The sequence below is a fragment of the Vicugna pacos genome, chromosome 5, assembly GCF_048564905.1.
Source record: "Vicugna pacos chromosome 5, VicPac4, whole genome shotgun sequence".
NCBI classification, from domain to species: domain Eukaryota; kingdom Metazoa; phylum Chordata; class Mammalia; order Artiodactyla; family Camelidae; genus Vicugna; species Vicugna pacos.
In genome coordinates, this window is record NC_132991.1 from 90,090,508 (window position 1) to 90,109,037 (window position 18,530).

Below are 18,530 nucleotides of genomic sequence, written 5' to 3' on the forward strand. Positions count from 1 at the left end.
CTGCCCTGAAGGCTGAGGCTGTGATCTTTCTGTGACAGCAATGGTCCTCCCTGCCCCTCCAACCTCAAGGGCCCGGGATTTTGTGCTGAGCCTCCCTGCACCGCAGGGAAGGAGGGGTCTATGACCACCCAGTCTCTCCCCTGACTCCCATAGCTCTGCCTGAGGCTTTGGCAAGACCATCTCAGATCCGTAGTCAGGCCTTTCTTGGGGACCCAAGGACTTGCAGGCATCTGGAGAGGCGTAGCTTCCTGTCATCCTGGAACCACCCCAGCAGGCACCTTGCTGGCCAAGGAGGCTGCTCAGGTCAGGATGCCCAGGGGGCATTTGGCACGAAGTCCTCTACTGCCCCTCTTAGGAACCCAGTGGTACCATTACAGACAGAGGACAGTGACACAGGAAGGAGAGGAGGTTGTCCCACGTCACTCAGCTACAGAGCCCATTCCAGGCTGGCAGATCCAAGGAGCAGCCATGGAGCTGCCTTCCTGGGAGGGAGAATGCAGTCATCAAATAAACTGTTACAAGGTGCGAGGCCGGTAGTGATATGTTCTAGAAAGAAAAATCCTTAGTGAGTGGGGGCACAGAGTGTGTCTGTGGGAAAAGTGGGGGATAATTCGGAGCAGGAGGTCAGGGAGGGGCTGCCTGAGGAGCAGACCCCTGAGCAGAGACTCAAGGAAGTGAGAGCCTGAGCAACGCAGAAGGAACAGCAGTGCAAGGGCCCTGAGGCAGCGTCAGCAAATGCAGCTGGAGGTCAGCAGCTGGATCCCAGCTGGGGGGACTGGGGCAGGTGGAGCAGGTGAAAGCCCCTGAGGGATGAGGAGGGCCGGGGGCAGATGGGGGAGGAGGTTGAACCTTATCCAGAGTGTGGTGTGTGCTGGGAAGGCTTTGAGCAGAGACCTAACAGGACCTGACTCTGAGCACATCCTGCTGGCTACTGAGGGGAGAAGAGTCTGTTCTATCTGTTTTTGATGTGCTAGGGGGATGGGCAGGGTGGAGCTGGGAAACCAGAGAGGAAGTGCTGACTCCAGACATTTCTGACCTCTGTCTGAAGACATGCTGGAGCATCCACTCTAATGTAACTACACTTAGTGACGATCTAACCCACCCAAAGGGAACATTTAAAAAAAAAAAAAGAATTATATAAAGGTGAAGCGAGCCATGTTTCCCAATAAATTTTATAAAATGACAAATTATATTTGCAAAGATGGGAAAGTGCATTTTGCTTTCACTAGAAATGTTAATATAATTGCGTATGCTTCCTTATTTCCTAAAAGTTTGATTGAACACTGTACGACATCAATTTGAAGGCCAGGCTCACAGGGCAGTTTATTCCACCTCTGGGTTTCAGTGGCTGTCCCAAAACCATGGGGCTGAATGGAAGAAGGGCATCACCTGCTGGACTTACTAAATCATCCTACTCATTTTGTAACTCCATCCACCAATTACGCAAAGGCTTTTGTTAAAACGTAGCTAGTGTGTTTCTGTCTTCCCTGTGGTGAGTTAGTTGGCCTCACAAACCAAAGGAAGGTGCTGCTTGTTTATGCTTCATAAATGGGTTCAAAACTCAAGGGAACTCTAACATTTAAAAAGGCATATTGTAAAAACAGATTATTCTGGAATTACTGGTCCTGGTTGCACAATATTGAACATTTAAAAACCACAGAATTGTACAGTTTAAAAGGGTGAATTTGGTGGCATGTAAACTATGCCTAAATTTAAAGAAACAGTTTCTGTTTACAAATTTTCTTTAAGTGTAGTCATGAGAGATTTTATCAGTCAAACATACTGTTGACCACAAAATCATGTGTCCTTCATGGACACATTGTCAAGCATCAGTTTTAGCAATTTACATGAAGGAGGCAGATGCATGGAAAGTCCGTTTATTTTTTCAAGCTTTTTATTGGGTGCCTAAGACTGAGAGCTCTTGTCACCTCAAGAAATATCAGCACATTGGTCTTTGAGAAGGAAAGAAAGGTGGGAAGAAGGAGGGCAGAAGGACTCTTGACTCTTCAATACTTTGCTGTAAAGATAAGTCGTTCTGTGTGGTTGATCTGGAAAGGTTACATGGTCACCCCAATCTTATTACCCTGTATCTGTCATTAAGTTTCTCCTCTACTGGGACAATCTTGGTTTTCGAAAGTCAACACCACTAATGGCTCCTACAGCATTTCATGTACTTTCCAGGTTTCCAGTTCTTTCCTGCATTGGTTTGACCATGGATGGGTGAACGAGTGGCATTTGCAGCTCTGCAGCCTCTGCATTTTTTCCTCATTTGGAAGCCTTGGGAAAAAGTCCTTTCCAAGCAGCTTTTCCATCAATGGCTGCACTTAAACACTCTTTTCCCCACGTGATGGTACTTATACTCAAACAATGCCTTAAATGTTGGAAATATATCTTCCCTACTATATCTTTCCTTTAGTGGCTCACACAGAAAAAGTGGTTTGTGTATTTCATTATTGGAACAGAATCCTGCAAATACCTTAAGCTGAGATGTGTAGAAACATCTGTACTTTCAGCCAACTATAGTATAGCAAACCTCCCACACGAGGTAATTTGCTCTAACGCTATTTTTCTTCAGTCTAGAGCAGTGTTTTCTCTACATCTTGAAACAGTATTTGCTGACAAAGGAATGCTTTTCGGTTTGTTGACAGATCCTGTTTTGTTTTTTCTTTTTTCTTCTTGTTTTTTTTTTTTTTTTGACAAATCATTTTCTGTTCATTGTTTCTACCATCTTTACCACAGCAGAAAGAATAAGCATGCCTGGTGTTGGATTTTTTTTTTTTGTCTTATGCTATTATGGAAGAAACTTTAAAAGAGTCTTCCAAATATTTATCATGGCTTAGGGAAATACCAAAAAGAACTGGGTGCAACAGCACATAACTTTAACCATCATCAGGAAGAAACTGGTGCGGTTCATCTTCATGTTCTGAAAGCTCAGTCTGTAAAGGCCTTGCCAATCAGGAGGGTTTCATGCTGTTCTCGACTAATACCTCAAGGTGCCCAGAGCAAGCTCCACCGATGACCATGGAGGTGAGGGTGCTTCAAACATTTGGTGCTGTTTAATTTTCTACATTTGGGGCTAACTTCTCATCAGGTCTATACCATGGGTGAGTATGTGTATGGAGGGAGGAGGTGTCAGAGCTGTCACTTCTGGGCTGGTTCCCCTGGTGTGAGGTACAGGTAACATTTGCCGTTTCTATGTGGGAATATTCTGTAAACCACCTGACTTTTGGGGAGGATTTGTTTGTTTAAAACTAGATCATATAAATCTACTTAGCTCAACACACCAAACTCTACAAGGTCTCACTGAGTGCACTGAAAGTGAGTAATTGGGGAGGAGGCACTGAGTTGGTCCCTTGTCTGCAGCTCTCTCTCTTTCCTGGGACACCTGAGAACCATGGGGGGTTGTGTCCGGTTGACAGGGTCGTCGACAAAAATTAATCAATAGTGATCTAAGGAAGAAATAGAGAATTTTATTCATGCCAACCTAAGGTTTTATAACCTGGGACAAAATCTTTCAGAAAACTCTGAGGACTGTTCATATACATTTTGAGATAAAGGATCATACATTAAAATGACACACTGGCATTTTAGACAAAGTTCAGCAAAGATACACAGGCCAGATAAGCACATACAAAGTGAGCAACAGGTCACCATGACCCCTTGCAGGAAACAGAAAGAAATCTAATCTTCTAAGGACTTTCAGTGCTGGTGTCACAAGGAGAAGAAAATCCTTTATCTCTAAGGCGGAGCAGGCATTCCCACCTTTGAGAAGCTCTGCTTTATGTATAACGCAGGTGCACACTGCCCATTAGGGAGCGCCCCACAGGGGCAGGGAGTACATTAGGCTTAAATTTTCTTGTCCTGCCTCAATACATAAATTTTATTCCATCAGGAGGAAGGCGCCAGCTTGGAGCTAGATGTTGAATAGAAAGAGGGCAGATTGCCCTGGTTTGTGGCAAGGCTGCAAATGAGATAAAGCATGGGAGAGCCCAGCACACAGTAGGCACTCTGGAAGGCCCAGTGACCCTCTAATGAACCCCCTGAGATCCAGATGGGAGACCAGGATGCTGGGGCCCCAGACGGCACTCTTAGGCCAAACAGCTCCCTGGGACCATGGGTGCCTTGCTCCCTGCAGTGTTCAGACTGGGCCCTGGGTGGCGCCACAAGTTCAGTCCCACGCAGACCTGGAGTCCCCACCCCCACCCCACCATCCCATGGAGCCCCTTGGGCCCCATCTCTGCACCAAGCCCAGCATGGCTGCTTGGCAGACACAGGATGCTTCACAACGAGTAAAAACAGACGCACTGCCTCTGAGGACGCCTCAGAGGGATGCCAGATGGACCCTTGTCCTGACCTTGCGGCTGTTGGTGCTGTCTGACACTGCTACCCCCATCCCCCAGATTTCAGAAACAGGTCTCCCCACCTGGTCTGCATCTGCCTGACAGGCTGCTGCCCCTTTGAGGATGCTCCTCTAATCCGCGCCTCCTGGGCGGGGGCCTCCAGGAAGCTGCGTGGTATTTGAAATTGCACCTGCTGATCTAAGGTGACCCCAGGGCCTGCTTACTCCAGCTGAGCAGAGCTTCAGAGTTCGCTCTGTGTACACCACCAGGCCGCAGCCCGGAGTCCCCTTGATATGATCTTGTCACCAGGGATGCCCAGTCTGTGCCAATGAGCTTGGCTCTCACCCAGGAACCAGTGCTGTGTCTCCCAGATGCCCCTCAGGGAGGAAATAGCCGTCTCCCTGTCCCGAATGGTGAAGCCATCATCCACCCTCAATAGGGGGTCATCCAGGCCCTGATGCCCTGACCTGGCCCTTTCTTAGCTCATCAGATTTGCAAGTTCCTCATTATCAGCCAGCATGGCACCCTCTCTGCTCCTCAGCCCTTCCTGGGTCCTCAGGTGGGAGGGGAATAACTGCCTTCAGAACTCTCCACGCAGACCTTAGTCAGCAGCCCCTGGGAAGGGTTAGTCCCCTAAGATGGTATGAGAGTTTTTTTATTATTATTTATGCAATGTGTAGACTAGGAGATGTTGCTTAACAGCACCATGTGACAGTGGCCTGGGGACCTGAGCTGCCTGCTGCTCAATGAATCAGGCTGAGCCGCTGCCAGGGGCTCCCAGATCTGGGCTCAGCTGAGGTCTGGGGAGCCAGGTGCCTCCTCATTCCCCTCTGACATATGAGCTCATGCTGGACAGCTGCCCAGCCCGCAGGGGTCACTCAAAGGACTGGTCCTGAGGGATGAACAGTGTGTCCCCGAAGCCCCCTGCAGTGGGTCCCTCTTATCCCCCTGTGGGGAGGCAAGGAGGGCAGGAGGAGAAGGCACCCATGGGCAGGGAGGAGGTTGGCTTATGTCCTGGACAGCAGACCACACAGCAGAAGGGTGAACTGAGCTGGTGACAAGGGCAAAATGAAGGACCTCCCCCTACCGGTGTAGGGACCATGGCCAGTGGAACCTGTGGGTCCGGGCCTCAAAGGTGGGCTGTACATGAGTGAGGGCTGAGAACCCCCCAGCCAAGCCAATGAGAAGGAGGCCTCCAAATGAGCCACAACCCATGTCACCTGAACAGCATTTCAAAATAGGCTGGTGTTGGGCTGGAGGGGATACTGTCTGCAGGGACAGGAGCCTGGGATCCTCTCGGACCACACAAAGCAGGGACCCCACCAGGACACAGGAGTGGAGGCCAGTTCATGTGAGGCTCTGCAGGGAAGTCCATGCCAGGGTGTAACCAAATTTCCCCAAAGGGAGGGGACCTTGGGACCAGGGAGTCCCCACCTCTGGTGATTTTCCCGGTGGGGTTGGTGACCCTGCTGCTGCTGCTGCTGCGGACAGCTTCTCTGCTCAGACTCGGGCATTGCCCAGATCCTGTTCAGTGATGTGTCCTCCAAATTCGAGTCCAATCTCCTACACAGGCTGTGCGGTGTGGGAGGGGCTGCTGGATCTCGCCCTGCCCGCTGCCCTGTCCCGTCCTGCTGCGGGGCGGCCCCAGGGGCAGCCTCGGGGTCCAGTGTTCAGCCTCTGGACAGGCCTGGGGCTGGCAGGGGGAGGGGAAATTGCTCTTTTTATTAAGTGAAGAAAAAGTGGGTTTCTCAAGCCAATTTACGGGAGGAGTGAGGCACCCAGAAAGGGAAAAAAAGAGAGAAGGAGGCAGTGAAAGGGGCGCCCCAGCTCCCCAGACCTTCAGTACAGTCTGTGACTCCACCTGGTCCCTGGGGAGGGAAGGAATTGGGGTGCTGCCCAGCATGGGGGGATGGGGGTGGGAAAGGGCCAGCCTTCGTTAGGGGCATGAGGAGGAACCCACCTGAGTACTCACCCCAGGGGCATTTGCAAAGAAGGCCCTGGGGCTTCCCAGCACATCAGGACTGGGGCTCAAGCCATTTACAGATATGGCATCTAGGGCTCCTCACAAGCTGGGGCACTTGGGGCCCCCAGGGCACTGGGCATCAGGGTTGGCACAGAAGCAACTGCATGGGTGGCAGAAACTTGAACCTGGGCTCCACTGAATTGGCTAGAAAGACTTAGGACTCAGAGCTGCTTGGTGGCACCAGACACCCTGGCCCCTTCCTGGTTACCCCAGAAATCCCAGGGCTGCTGACATCCACAATGGGACGCCAGGCAGGGAAGCTTGGCACAAGCCCACCTCTCCAGCTGGCTTCGATCTCTCCATGACTCTGTACAGAGTGAGCACCCACAGGGCCCCTGGGCTGAGGCCACCCCAGCATCCTTGGCCCTGAGGACTCGGAGAGGAGCCCCCACTGCTGAGGAAGCAGCTGTGCAGTCCTGGGAGGGGAAGGAGCTCACATCCACCCACAGCAGACAGGCCCACCCCTCACACACAACCCTGGGTCTCCCAGTGATGCTCCAGGGGCCTGGAGAGGGTGAGAGGGTGAGTCACTTGCCAAGGTCACCAAGCAGTGACCCCTGAGCTCAAGGCTCAGTCTCAAAACTGTGGATGTCAGAACCGTGAGGCCCTGTGCACGTGGGCACACAGGTGGACTCCTGGATGCTTGATCACAATTGTAAACCATCCCCGAGCTCCTTTATTTCCCTGCAGTTGAATGCTTAGTGGAGGACTGCTTTCTGTCATCCCTATGAGCTGTGCTCAGAGGATGCTTGCTGCGTGGGTGAGCCACCTGGGGACAGATGAAGCCAGCCCTACGACAACCTGCCCGTGGCTGCTTCTAGAACCACTGAAACGGCCTTCACCACTGGGCTCATGGCCCCTCACCCAACACAAGGGAAACTGAGGTCAAGTGAGCAGCTGTGCTCAGCTGGGTCAACTCCTCCCCCCAGCCGTGTCAGTCACTAATCCTCGGTGCACTTGCATGTACAGGGCCTGGCAGACAAGGAAATGGCCAGCGTCCACAGTTTGTGCACACTTTCCTAACAGAACCCATTGAGAGCAGATGCTGAGCGTAGTATGGAAAACAGGAGTTTGAGAGAACCCAGCAACAAAGTCTCACCCATCATCTGACATGAGCCTTGTGACCTTGGGCAGGGCACAGTACCCCCTCAGTTTCCCCATCTGTAAAAGGGGCTGTCTCTGTCCTCTATCCACCTCACTGGGTTGCATTGAGGATGCTCTCAGGGTCTGTCTGGAAAAGCAGTTTAGGAAACAGTGAAGGACACATATATCACAACCATATCCTGCTGGTCACCCCGTGGCTCTGGGTTCTGTGGCTGTCTGAACTTCATGGGCCCTAAGGGCCAGGACTCTGTCCTTGGGATGCCCTTGGCTGCACTCCCTCTGATCTGCTGGTCTCCCTCAGTCCTCTCCAAAGGTGCGAGGAGCCCTGCTGCCCTGGGTAGCAGTGACATCACCACCGGGACACATGCTGCACATCAGGCCCCTGGCCAGCAGCTGAGGCCCTCAGGCTTCCCGGCTTCCAGCTCTGGATGAGCCTTGAGGCCAGGAAGTCCGTTTCCTCTCCCAGGGACCCACCTTCCCCAACGTGCCCACTCTCCAGTGGCCCCTTAGCTGGGCACAGACGGAAGGGAGAGGAGGTTGGCTCTAGGAGTACCTGGGCTTTGCTGCACTTCCCCTTGGAGTCTCACCCTACAGCGCCCTCCATCCCCAAGACCTCCCCTAAGCTGGCAGGGAGAGGGAATGGATCAGTCTTAGGTGGAGCTGGTGAACTCAGAGAGCCAGAGTCAGGGCAAGAGGGCTGGGCCTGAGGATTACGAATCTAGCCAGGATCCCAGGCCAGAGGGATGTGTGGGGCTTGGGATGCAGAAGGTCCCAGACCAGAAGATGGGTGGCAGGTTGAGGCAGGGAGCTGGACTGTCCTTCCCCAGCTCCAAGAGGGACATGGTACGTATGTACCGAGCCCAGGGGGAAGGGGCTTCGAGGGGAAACCAAGGAAGGTCCATAAACACAGCACCTCTTCAGGGCCCGGACCTGAGGGCCCCATCTCTGCCCTTGACAGGCATCTCTGAGCAGGGCTCTGTGCCCTGGACACATTAGTGTAGTCTCTGCAGTCTTTCCCGAGGAAAAGCTCAGCCACTCTTGCTCCCGTGGGGCCCTTATTCCTGCCTCCTCTCTGTGGAGCCCCACCCACACTGTGGCTCTGCTAGTGTGGCAGGTGCACTTTCTGCCTCCCACTCCGCAAGGCTGGTGCCCCTGGGGCGCCAGTAACAGACTTTTTAGACACCACTCAAGGCTGAGAGGTGGACATTCTCTGAGCATAATGACAGGAGCTGGGCTGGCAAGAGGCTCACCGATGTGGTGAGAGATGGGGACGGGCCACACCCGGCAGTGCTCAAGGAGTGGCTAACTTCTCCAGGCCACCCCTGAAATAAGAGAAATAGACCCGAGGAGGAAGCAGGGGTGGCCCGCTGTTCCCCCAGCACTGCAGATGCCTGGAGGTCTCCCAGTGGGGCTCCTGACTCACCCTGCCCTCCCAACCAAGACAGAGCCAAACTTCTCCCTCCCCTCTCATCATGGGCCATGCCTGGAGCCCCACTGGGCTCCTGACCACTCCTTTCCTTCTGTCTTCCCAAGAGCTGCTGCTCTAGGCTAGGGGCGATGCCTCAATGTCACATGTCACCAGTCCCCTTTCTCTGTGAAGCTGAGCCCAAGACCTGGCCTGGGCTTGATGACTGGCTAGGGGACACTGCAGAAAGTCCTGCAGGGGTGATGAGAGCACCTCTGGACATTCAGGAGAAGTCCCATTGTCATGCTGGGGTGTAGGTCACTGGACTCAGTGGGGCTGAGGTCACACTCAGAACCATGTAGGAACCTTGACAGGATTTAGGGGAGTGTGGAATGGGTGATAGGTGGGAAAGACAGAAAAGCTGGGAAAGCTGGGCAGAGGTGACCCGGCCAAGACCACCAGAAGGAGGCAAGACGGTCTTCTCTAGGGTCCTTTTGTGCTGGGGGCCTGAGCCTTCCCCCGGGAAGTGCACCCAGCCCCACCTGCTCTGGGGGCCCCGAAGAGGCCAAGGCAACAGTAGAGCAGCTTTATTGACCAGACTTAGCAGCAAGACACAGCAAATGTGGGACCTGTACAATCCAGCCTGGCCGGGGGTCTGTCTCCCAAGGGCCCAGTCTGGGGACCTTAGTAACTCTCCCATACCCTCCCGGAGCCCAACCTCACCCCTGCTCTGGTCTCTCCTGAAGTAAGGGACAGCAGGGGGTGCGGGTCCCAGGGGTGCTGAGAAGGAGGGTGGTGCCCCAAGTGGGCCAGAGCCGGGTCCATGCCTGTCCCGGCAGCCGGCGGGAGGCGGTTCGTGCAAGGCAGGAGGGGCATGCGGGTGGGTGGCCAGGCTCACCACACAGAACACTTGTGGGCAGGGTTCATGGGTGAGTCCTTAGGGCAATGGAAGGCCCGGCCGAACTCCTCGAATTGGGACACACTGCCCAGCACCCTGGGGTAGGGGAGAGACCCACAAAGTGTGGGTCCCAGCGACAACCACACCCAACCTGTCCCTTCCCACTCCCAGCTGCTCTCACCCTTGACCCAAGGAGGGGATGAGGCCCACAGGCAGGTGGGCGTACCTGTAGTGCTCTGGCGCATGCTTGTCCGTCAGGACCTGCAGGTAGATGGACTGCGACCGCCGCTTGATGCACCAGTTCTGGGCCCCGAAAGGAGTGGAGGGGAAGAGCAGGGAGATGAGGCCACACATCCACTGACCAAGCCTTGCAAACCACCCTCTCCACACACTAGGACTTAATCCCCCATCAGAACCCACTGGGCCATGGCCTCTGAGGGGTGGCTGATGGGAGACTGGCAGGAAGCTGTGTCCCCTGCCCCTCCAATAGCCCCCATCTGCTGCACCTGGGCAAAGGCGATGAAGAAGAGCTGGTTGTGTGTGTACTTGAGCCGGTGCAATGGGTGCTCAGGGCCGTGCTCACGCACCCACTTCTGATAGGCCTGGGGGTGCAAAGCATGGAGCCCACGACGGGCCACCTGACACCCTCCGCCCAGTCAGCCCCTCACCTGCCCCCGCTCCGCACATCACCCACCATGCTAAGCCCCGGGTTCCCTGCCTTCTTCCCTCCCCAGAAGGTTAACCCCAGGCGAGTGCCACCCTCTCCAGACAGACTCCCCTGCTCTCCCCGAAGGCGGGGGCCAAGGAATCCCTCTTCCTTTGGACGCTGGGCCCAGCACAGCATCTCCCACTAAGACCAGAACTCAGCAGGAGAGGGAAGAATGGGCCACTAGGTCTCTAGCTCAGTTCTTATTGGCCCCCACTGCTCCCCGTGGGGAACGGAGGGCCAGGCAGGGGCAGCTCACATAGTAGGCAAGCTTGAGGCCACCCATGTCCGCAATGTTCTCTCCAAGTGTGTGCTTCCCATTCACCTGTCAAGAAGGGAAGAAGATAGAGGCTGCCCAGGGCGCTCTGGCCTCCCTCAGGTCTTGCCTCTCTGGGCCCTTTCCCCTGCTCCTCCCTCTCTTCCCCAGAAGGTTGGGGTGGGGTTCCCCCCACTTTGTGCCCCTTCTGTCTTCCCAAGAGCTGCTGCTCCAGGTGGTTGTGTGAACTCATTCATGTGCCCTGGAGGGTGTGCAGGGACCTGGAGTTTGTTGAGGCATACGAGTGTGCATGGGGGTGTGTGTTCTCCTAGTCCGTCCTGATCAGCCCTGAGTTACCCAAGAGGCAAGGAGAGGGGTCTCACCCGCTGGTTGTAGACAGTGAAGTTGTCATAGAGGTGGACAATGCACTCGGCCTTGCGCAGGAAGCGGCTGTAGGAGGCCTCCGTCCACCAGTGCAGCAGGTTGCCTGAGCGGTCATACTGGCCCCCTGTGGGCACAAGCAGGGTGGGCTGAGACTGGCCTTCACCCCAGAGCCTGGCTGGGCACCAAATCCCTCCCCATCCACCCCCCCCCCGCCAACTGGCACAGGGAAGCCGCAGGGCCTCAGTCAGCCCTCACCACCCTGCTCCCCAGTGCAGATCCCCCACCACCCCTCAGGCCGCCCGCAGGCCTCACCCCAGTCATCGTAGCCATGGGTCAGCTCATGCCCGATGATGGTGCCGATGCCCCCGTAGTTCAGAGACCTGGGCCCATGGCAGCAGCGTCAGGCCCCAGCTTCACCCGCCCTCTGAGAGCCCCAGGCTATGGCCACAAGGTAGCCCAGGGAGGCAGTGTCTGCACGGTCCCAGGACACTTGTGCCTCAGCTTCCTCGTGGGATATGTATAAGGGGCCAATGACCTGTGCAGCTGTCTTTTAGGAAATAACATCTAACAGAGCTGGGCTGCGGGGAGGAGGCAGGGTTGGAGGGAGACAGGAGGGAAACTGAGGCACCTCATGTAGGATTTGGCCTTTTCCTCATCACTAGGATTGTTCCACTTTTGAAACACCCATAGAAGCCTCAAACCAGGTAAGAAAGACTCAGGACATTTAAAAGAATGAAAAAAAAAAAACACCTACACATTTTTCTATATAACCAAGGATGAAGTGGGACCATGGGGACTCAGGATTGCAGCTGTCATGACTCCTGTGTTCAGCCCAGACTTGGGGCGGATTGAGCAGTCCCCACCCACCCTGCACACAAGGCCACAGCCATGGCTCTGATTCACACCAGGTTTCATACTCACTGCGGAAAGTCAGGGTCATACAGTGTGGGCTGCAGGATGCCGGCGGGGAAGACTACAGGGAAGGCATGGTCAGTGGGAGTCCTGCCCCACCTCCAGGCCCTACCCTCTGTCGGGACACACCCTCTTACCCATCTGGTTCTTGTTGGGTAGATAGTAAGCATTGAGTGCCTGAGGGGGCAGCAGCCAGCTGTGGGAGGAGGCAGGGGTCAGCTGGGGGACCCCACACTCCCTCTCCCACCACTCCTACTTCCTAGCCTGCTCCTCCTTAAAGGCTGCTTTGGTGTCCCAGCCTACAGGCTGATCCTCCATCCACAATCTGTGCAGACACGGTCCTCCCCACACTACATATCTGTGAGGCACTTTGCCTCACCAACCTCCTGGCGTTGGTAAAGAGCCCCCTCCCCATGGCACCCCCTGGCCCCCCAGCTCCAGGCCAGGCACCCACGTGGACTTGTCCACCTCCTGCCGGATCTTCTTGACTGAAAGCTGGATGCTGAAGCGGATGCTGTTCAAGATGTTCTTGAAGTAGGTCTTCTCGTGGACCTCAAACTGCACAGGGGATGGGCAGCACTCAGTGGCAGGCCGGGGCAGGGCCAGACCAGCACCAAGCAGACTCCATGCCCTCCCAGGGTCTGGTGGCTGAGGGGCTGTGGCTTGTTCTCTGTGGTGGTGGCTGGTCTCCATGGGGGTCTTGGCCATGGGCCTGGAGAAGCTGGACAGGTCAGGTGGGGCGGGGTAAGGTTAGAGGGCAGGCCCACCTCATACTCCTTGTCCACGGCCTCAGGTTTGAGCAGGAAGTCTGGGTAGCCCACCATCACCATCATGTACTGGAGCTGCAGGCAAGAGGGTATGAGTAGGCCAAGGCCTCAGAAGATAGCTCCCCAGCCCCCAAAAGATAAAGCTCCACGGCCAGCCTAGGGGTGAGGCTCAAGGAGGGAGGAGAGCAGGCCAGGTGATGCCAACTCCACAAGAGGCATCTTTGTCTCTTTTGTTATTCCAGCACTTCGCACAAAGTAGGCACTCAATATGTGGAGCCAACAAATGGGAACCAACAAATGGGAACAAGGTGTCACTGCACCTTGGCCCGAGCAGCCGCCTTGGTCTCAGCATCCATCCAGTCCAGCTCCTCCAAGCGCTGGCCCAAGATATACTTGATATCTTCTACTAGCTGCTGTACCTGCAAGGTCAAGGGTCAGGGGTCAAAGGTCAACCCAGGGGGCCTTAACCCTGAGCTCCCAGCACCTGGCACAAGGGGTACCCCCTAACATTCAGCACCACTTCCTAAGCCCAGGACTTGGTGCTCAGCACCAAGGGGAGATGTCACAGTCTGGAAGGGGGCAAACTGCCCCTGCAACCAACACGTACACTCCTACAGCCATGCCTACTGAGCATGGGAGAGAAGGGTGGGCAGGAGCTTGGTGGGGAGGGCCTCCAGTGGCTGACAGACCAAGTAGCCTGCCTGGAAGAAGAGGCCTGGTAAAGAGAGTCCTGGAGGCTCAGAGAGGGCTGAGCCCTCAGCTGGGCTCAGTGTCCCGAGCTGCAGGGGGATGTGCAGGGCCCCCCCCCCCCGACTCCCCATGTTTGGACCAAGCCATGTAAGAACTTCATGCCCTCAGTACCTGTACCCCACCCCCAAGGCCAGGGCAGCCTGACCTTGGCCTTGCTGGCAGCTGAGAAGTGCTCATGGACAAAGAGGGCACCAAGCGCCATGCCAAAGTGACGGTTGGCCTGGCCCAGGCAGACACGGGCCAGCTCCTGTGGCTTGTCACTGCCCTCCATCTCACGTGCCAGCTCGTGCAGTGCCTCTCGGAATGGCGGTGACAGGTGCTCACTCAGGACCACAACCACGCGCCACACCAGATAGTTGTGCAGGATCCTGAGGGCCAGGTGAAGCAGCTGGGTGTCCCAACAGGCTCCTGTGCATGGGTGCCCCACCCCACACCCCCCAGGCTGAGGTTGGACGGAGCACCTACACAGACTGAGCGTCATTCCAGGCACTCCCAGCCCCAGTCAGGGAGGGCTGGGCCACACACGACCAGACATACTTCAGGCTCTCAAGCAGATGGGGCAGGGGACAGCACTGTTTTCTGACTTGCTATGGGGTGGGAGAGTGGGTGCTTGGGGTGACTGCTTGCCTCAGAGCTGGCCTTGAGAGGCTTCTGCTCCTTCCTCAAGGTGGCCCTAGGGGAGCAGAGCTGTAGCCACAATTTCCTTTCTGACATCAAACTCACTCAAGCTTCACCAACCCCAGATGAGGAAACTGCAGCTCAGCCCTGCCAGGGTCCCACAGAATGGGCGGGACAGCCAGGTCTGAACCTAGGGATCTGGACTCCTATTCCATTGCTCCTCAATTGCCTCACCGGTGTGGCTACTGGACAGAGGTGGAAATGGGAACTCAAAGCTCACCAAGCAGATAGGTCTGGGGTGCAGGGAGGGGCCTGGGGGCAGGTGAGTAGCAGGTGGGTGATTGACAGCTGTACCTGTGGGGCGTGGAGCGGATGAGCTGGGACACCTGCTGCATATAGTCCGTAGCCAGCAGCACCACCTCCTCATTCTCTGAGAAGTCCTCCTGGAAGATCTGGTCCAGCAGCCACTTCCACTGCAGCTGTGGGGCCATGGATGGGGACAGTGGGCCTGGGTGTGTCAGGGACCACAGAAGATAAGGAGGGGGCCATGGAGAGGCAACAAGAGGACACCAGAGTCCATGGCCATGGTAGACATTGCTTGTCCCTGGGAAGGGGATGACCCAGGAGTTCCAAGATCAGCACCTCCCCCATCAGGACTGGGCCATACTCACGTGGGGGGTGATCTTCTGCAGCTGCCCCAGTGTCACCTTATTGTACGTGGAGCTAACATCTCGCCGGAGGTCATCATATTCTGACACTGTAATCTGGGAATGGAGGTCAAAGTTGATCCAGCCCTGCCCAAGGCTTCCCGCCTCCAGTCCACAGCAGTCTCCCTGCTCACATTGGCCAGCCGCTGCTCCAGCTGCAGGATCTCCTGGGCCTTCTGCTCCACAGCCTCGGCACCCAATAGGCTGAGCAGGCGCTCCATGAACACCCGGTAGGCTGCCAGGATCTGCACCAGGAGTGGGCACAGCAAGGGTGGGGACCAGTTTCAGGCCCTGGTCTATGCCTCCTGGAGCCCCAGGCCTTCCCTCAACCCCATCCCATGCTCCCATACCTTCTCGCTCTCCTCATCCTGAGCTAAGTACAAGGTCCTCTCTGGCAGAGTGAGCCCATCCTGGTCAATCTGGAGAGAAAGATGGGGGTCAGGGGTCAGCATTCCCAGTTTCTGCAAACAGACTGAATTCCCATCCAAAGCCCACACAGAGGACATGCCAGATACCCACTGTCACGAGCCCCAGGAGCACAAAAACAATAGCCCCTCCCTCAATCCAAAGAAACTGGTCTAAGTGCAACCCCTGACCAGTATAGCTTGGAGACTGAGTGGGGGGCACCCCCCAATCTTTCCTCTTGTAATCCTTCACTTTCCCCACCTGTGAGGAGCAGAGCCATATTGACAGTTGGCACCTCCCACCCGCCCCCCAGGCATTCCAGCCCGCCCCAGCCCTGCAGCCCTGTCACCACAGCCCATCAGTACACCCCTCCCTCCATGCCCTCACCGCCTGCCAGAGGGCTGGGAAATTGCGGCTCCCGTGGCTCCGCTAAACATCGCAATTACTGGAGGGAAATTACTTGCGCCCTCCTCCCGCGCTCTGCCGGTGCGCGTTTCCCTCCACTCCTTTCCCCTCCCCTTCTGCACTGGTCTCCTGGGCACACAGGACGCTCATGGCATGCGTGCAAGGTCTAGGCGCCCCTGATACCTGCCGCTGGCGGGGTGCCTTTGGTGGGGTTGGGGGGCGCACTCACGCGAATGACGTAGCGCGAGGAGTTCCTGTCGTCCAGGCTGACCGTGAGCGAGAAGAGCGCGGCGGCGCTGTACACACCCTGAGCCTTATATAGCAGCCGGTTGAGGTCCCAGCGCGTCGCCGCCCCTGGGCGCTCCGCTATGCCACCTAGGTCCCAGCCCCCGCAGTCTTCGATGACCTCCAGCATGGGCCGCGGACCCAGCCGCTCGATCTCTCGCATGTCGAGGCAGGAGCGGAAGAAGGCGCGCACCTTGCGCTGGGCCATGCCACCAGGCCCACCCCCTGGCCGCGCCAGGAGGCGCCGCAGGCGCTCCTCGTTCTGCTCGCCAATGGCTGCAATGGTGCCGTAGGTGAGCTTGTCGTCCGGGATGGCGTGGCGCCGCAGCCAGCCACCGCATGCGAAAGAGTAGAAGTCCTGGCACGGGTCTATGCTGGCGTCCAGGTTGGCAGCCAAGAAGCGGGCGGCGCGCGCGAAGGCCTTGCGCTCCGGACAGCCCTCGGAGCAGGCGGCGCCTCCCCCTGATCCCGGGCCCAGGTACTTGAGCGCCAGCATGGCAGCCAGAATGGCACAGAGGCCCGCGGCGAACACCAGCCCCGACAGCAGGCACACTTCGCGTCGGTTCCAGCGGGGCAGCCCGGCCCGGGACCCCGTGGAGCTGCGCCCAGCACCCAGCGGGAAGCCGGGGGGCAGCGAGGTCCCGCGCGCGCCTCCCGCACCGCATCGGCTCACGTACTTGACCTCCTGGAACTCGTCGTAGTGCGCTGTCATCGAATACGGGGCCTCCATGGCGCCGCTGGCACCCTTACACAACCTTTGGCGATCTCCACTACAGAATGCTCCTGGCCTCCCGGCTCCTAGCCGGCCTCCGCATGGCCCCCAGGCCGCAACTGCGGGAAAGGAAGACACCGGCTCAGAGAGATTCTGGGGCCCAAGGGGGCCCACGAGCACGATGAGGAAGGGTACAGGCTTAGGTCCAAAGGCTGGAGGCCACCCCGAGTCCCTAATAGCGAGATGGCCTGAAGCCTGGCTTCCTTTCACCACTCAGAGAATAAGAGAAGGGGAAGTCTCAGACTGGCCGCCGCCTTCTGCACGCACAGTGGCGTCCCCTCTCCCCGCACACATATGTTCACCGGAGGTTTGGGAAGCCCCTGAAATAAAAAAGGGTGGGGAGCACCGGCCAAGAGGCCTGGCACGTAGTAGGCCTTCAATCAAAGGCTGTTTCCCTTCTCTTTGCATTTCTTGTCCACGACCTGCTTCAGCCAAGGCCAGGGGAAAGGGAAAAGCGGAGGCTGGGGAAAAGAGGTGTGGTCAGCAGGGCGTCTATGCCAACCTTGAATCCGCCTTCAGCTTTCCGCACTGGAACTAGACTCCAGAGAAAGCGGCTAAAGAATCCAACTTCGTCCTCGCGGGTATCCGCAGAGCCACCCCCAGCCCCTTCTTCTCTATTCAATGGCCAGAACGCCAGCAGCCCCTTTCCCTTGCGGCCCGGCCGGCGCGCCGTCCAGCCCAAGATCAGGGAGAAACCCAGACGGCCTTAAAGAACCCGGAACCGGTTCCGTCCCCCATTCTGACCCCCGGCCACTCGCAGCTTCAACAGGTTCTCCCCAGAACCTAAACTTGGACGAAGTTTCATCTTCGATGCGGAGCGAGCTGGCTCTGAGCGTGGAGCCTCTCGTGCTGCGCCGCGCAATCCGCGGAGCGGGAGAGCCCAGCCCGGAGTCGCAGCCGCAGCCCAAGCCGGAGCTGCGAAGACGCAGACAAAGCCTGGAGGCTCCGCGCGGTGGCGGCGGCGGCGGCGGAGGTGGCTAATGGTAGCCGTAGCGGCAGCGGGCTCGGGTGCCACTTACCCGGCAGGAGCCCGCCCGGGCCGAGCGGGAACAGAGCTGATCGAGCAGGAGCCGGGGCCGAAGCCGGGGCGGAGCGGGGCAGGCAGCCGCTCTCTCCGTGCGCCCGTATCCTTCTCTGCCGCCTCCCGGAGCTGCGCAGCCCGCCGGCCCCGAAGGAGGGGGCGCGCCGGCGGCTCCACCCTCCTCTGCCCGCCCCCCGCGCCCCCTCCTTTTTCCTGCCTCCATCCAGGCTACCTGTCAGCTCAGTGGCAGCTCGGGGGCGGGGATGGCGAAGGCGGCTGCGGGAACACGCTCCCGAGGGTCTGACACAGGCTTTGGGCTCGGGGATTCCAGGTTCACCCGCGTCCTGAGAGGAGTGAGGGCGCGCCAGGTACTCCTGGGAAGGGGTCCCCTCTGATCCAACGCCCCTACTCAGGGATGCCTACCAGCCCTCAGGAAAGGGGCTCAAGCTGAAGATGAGGAGGCTAGTGGGCCATTACAGCCACAGGACTGGAGCATCGCCCAGGCAGGAGTCCCGAAAGGCTGTGGGTGCACTGAAATAAGTGCCTGTAACTCCTGGCACACCGGCTGCAGCAGAGCAGGCGTCCATAAGGGGGTTTCCTGGTCCTCCCCTTTAGCTCCTGCCCATGTCCAGCCCTCCACGGGCGCCAGGGGTTTTGGTTCACCCTGCCCCTGATGGAGGAAGAGCCTGGGAGGCTGCTGCAAGAAAGGGCCACAAGGCTGAGACTGAGCGCCTCCCCCAAAACTTGGCTGGCCTTGGTCCCCATTGCTCTG

General features: G+C 57.2%; 1 protein-coding gene across 1 annotated transcript; it reads right to left on the reverse strand.

Annotated features, from left to right (window-relative positions):
• Positions 1-9,444: 9,444 nt before the first annotated feature.
• Positions 9,445-17,854, reverse strand: ECEL1 (endothelin converting enzyme like 1). The gene is made up of 18 exons (XM_072962139.1): positions 17,757-17,854; positions 15,910-16,796; positions 15,221-15,289; positions 15,005-15,115; positions 14,835-14,927; positions 14,518-14,642; positions 13,691-13,913; positions 13,116-13,214; positions 12,796-12,870; positions 12,483-12,586; positions 12,166-12,224; positions 12,038-12,089; positions 11,429-11,496; positions 11,116-11,240; positions 10,736-10,801; positions 10,277-10,372; positions 9,997-10,073; positions 9,445-9,866 (listed from the first exon to the last, which is right to left on the reverse strand). Exons 2-18 carry the CDS (start codon positions 16,693-16,695, stop codon positions 9,767-9,769), a joined length of 2,328 nt encoding a protein of 775 aa, XP_072818240.1. The 5' UTR covers positions 16,696-16,796; positions 17,757-17,854; the 3' UTR covers positions 9,445-9,766.
• Between the last annotated feature and the right edge of the window lie 676 nt (positions 17,855-18,530).